Source organism: Penaeus chinensis, chromosome 26 (assembly GCF_019202785.1).
Source record: "Penaeus chinensis breed Huanghai No. 1 chromosome 26, ASM1920278v2, whole genome shotgun sequence".
NCBI classification, from domain to species: Eukaryota; Metazoa; Arthropoda; class Malacostraca; order Decapoda; family Penaeidae; genus Penaeus; species Penaeus chinensis.
This window is the reverse complement of record NC_061844.1, coordinates 474,026-476,904: the sequence shown is the minus strand read 5'-3', so window position 1 is coordinate 476,904 and position 2,879 is coordinate 474,026. Positions and strand designations below refer to the sequence as shown.

Sequence of the window (2,879 nt, the reverse complement as noted above, 5' to 3'; positions counted from 1 at the left end):
GTGTGTGTGTGTGTGTATGTGTGTGTACACACACACACACACACACACACACACATACACATATATATATATATATATATATATATATATATATATATATATATATATATATATATATATATATATATACACATATACACACACGATTACGATAAATGAATATTGACTGATTGGCTGACTGAAAATAAGTCTCGTTATTAAAAGATAAAAGGAATCAAAGACAGATTGAAGATAAAAAATGATGGTTGGGAATTACTGATGATTTGTTATTATATATTCGGCAAAAGAACAGCAAGAAGAATCCGAAGACAGAAGTAAGAGAGGAAGAGAGGCAAAGAAAGAGAGGAAGAGAGGCAAAGAAAGAGAGGAAGAGAGGCAAAGAAAGAGAGGAAGAGAGGCAAAGAAAGAGAGGAAGAGAGGCAAAGAAAGAGAGGAAGAGAGGCAAAGAAAGAGAGGAAGAGAGGCAAAGAAAGAGAGGAAGAGAGGCAAAGAAAGAGAGGAAGAGAGGCAAAGAAAGAGAGGAAGAGAGGCAAAGAAAGAGAGGAAGAGAGGCAAAGAAAGAGAGGAAGAGAGGCAAAAGAGGAAATCAAAAAGAAAGGAAGAGGAAGAATAAAAAGAGAATTGTTGAAGCAAATCAAGCTTCTTAGTCACGTCTTCTTTATCATTCTCTGCGTCTTCATAACGGAAAAATAACTCCACTGAACGGTTATAAACGACCGCCTTCCCCTAATGCCTCACCCCCTCCCTCTTCCTACGCTCCCTCCTTCCATCTCTTTTTCCCTTTCTCGCTCTCCTTCTCATCTCTTTGCTAACTCCTAGTCCTCTATCCCCCTTTCCCTTTCCTCCCCTTCCTACTCTTTCTCTCCTTTAACCCCTTTATCCTCTCCTCTCTGTCCTTTTCATCTCCTCGACCCTCTCTCCTCCCCCCTCCCTTCATCCCCCTTTCTCTTTCCTCTCCCCCTTGTCTTTCCCTGCCCACACTCTCTCCTTCCACCCCTTCTCCCTTTCTCACTTTTTCGCTCTTCTTTTCTCCCTCCTCGTTCCCTCTTCCTCTTCTCCCCCCATCCACCCCCTTTCCCTAACCTTTTCCTTTATCCTCCTTTTATTTTCTATATCCCCCTCCCTCCTCCCCTTCTCCCTTCCTCCTTTTTACTAACTTCTCTCTCTCTCCTTCTCTCCGTTCCTCTCTCTCCCTCCCCCTTAGCCTCCCTTCTTTATTATTTCCCTGCATAGCCTTCCTTCCCCTTTTCCCTTCCCTCTCTCTGTTCTTTATCCCTCCCCCTTTCCCCTTTTTGTTCTTACCCCCTCCAAACTTACTCCCCCTAGTTTCCCTTTCCTCCCAATTCCTTCTCCTTCTTCTTCTTCTCTTCCATTACCTTCGCTTTTCCCTCTCTTTTAACTTTCCTTCTCTTTCCTTATTCTCCCTACTTTTCTTCCGTCTCCCCATATCCAATCCCCTTCCCCCTCTTCCTCTTACTCCAGCCCCCCTTACCATACCCACTTCTAGTCCCCATACCCATACCCTCCTCCCCTATTCCATCCTCCCCCCCCATTTTATCTAACCCTTCCTATTCCTCCTCCTCATCCATCCTTCCCATCAAAATACTTATCTATGTTAACATCCCTTCCCATTCCCTCTCCTCTCCCTCTTTCTCCCATTTGCTTCCCACCCTCCCTCCTCAGTTCCAACACCCCTCCCATTGTACCCCCCCCCCTCCTCCGTCTGCGTCTTGGCATTTCCTCACATCTTATGAGACGAAGCTGTGGTCATTACTCTATCTTCTTTCCCTCGTCTACATAACCTCACGTAGATCCCGAGGTCCTCGTTAGCGCTCACTCACTCTCGCTCTCTCTTTTTTTTTCATATACATGTTCCCACCCACTTACAGACACGCATACATAACCTTAAACACACACACACACACACATGAATAGGCACGAAAACATATACGGCTATAATCCCCCACCCCACATACACACTCGTAACTAACCGCCTCCTAGCCAAACACGCACACAAACTCCCTCCCCAGAGGCCCCAAACCGAGGTGCGACAGCTCTCTTATGAGTATACCTCATGCTTGGTTTGTTCCGTTAGAAGAGAAAATGAGACCTTTTATCAAGGCCCAATAGGCTTCCCGGAGATCCTCGTGTCCTTGTGGCTTTCTGTGAGTTATGAGAGAGAAAGGGGGAGAAGGGGAGAAAAGAGAGAGATTGGGAGAGGGAATGAGAGGGGAACTGGGAGGAGAGAGAGGAGAGAGTGAGGAGAATAGGAATTGGGAGAAAAGAAGAGGGAAATGGAGATGAGAGAGAGTGAGAGAGAGAGAGAGAGAGAGAGAGAGAGAGAGAGAGAGAGAGAGAGAGAGAGAGAGAGATAAACAGACAGACTGGACCTTATAAGGAGAAAGCGAGAGAGGGCAGCCGTGGCGGAGGAGCAGCCGCCGCCGGTCGTCGCGTCTTGCCGGAATTATAGCAATAAACGGGAATTATGAAGGCGAGCGAAGCCAGCTTGCAAGACGCGGGCAAAGCCACTGCAACACGGCGGCATTAGAAGGGCATTAGGCGTTGCATGCAATAGGGTGATTGTTGCACCATTCTCATCAGCAGCAACACACACGAGCGGTGACGCACAGACGCTCCTGAATTGTCTTGGGAAAATCGTAAATTATGCTCGTGTCCGCTATATGTGCGGCCGCTGACGGAGGGTCGCCGCCCCTCCTCGGCCGCTGCCTTTCGCCGCTTGCCTTGACGTATATGCTAGCGCATGTATATATAGACTCTCACACAAACACACATATACACATACATAATATACATTTCAGGTCCTCGTATATGTCCACAGCAAGCCCCAGGGGGTCACCCGACGGGGAGGTGGAGAGCCC

General features: G+C 47.2%; 1 protein-coding gene across 1 annotated transcript in view; it reads left to right on the top strand.

The window, feature by feature from the left end:
- LOC125038863 (translation initiation factor IF-2-like) overlaps nucleotides 1-2,879 on the top strand; it is a 7,240-nt gene that overhangs the window by 2,699 nt on the left and 1,662 nt on the right. The window contains exon 8 of the mRNA XM_047632486.1: nucleotides 2,096-2,165. Within this exon, the coding sequence (XP_047488442.1) occupies nucleotides 2,096-2,165 (70 nt within the window). The remainder of the gene's footprint in view (nucleotides 1-2,095; nucleotides 2,166-2,879) is intronic.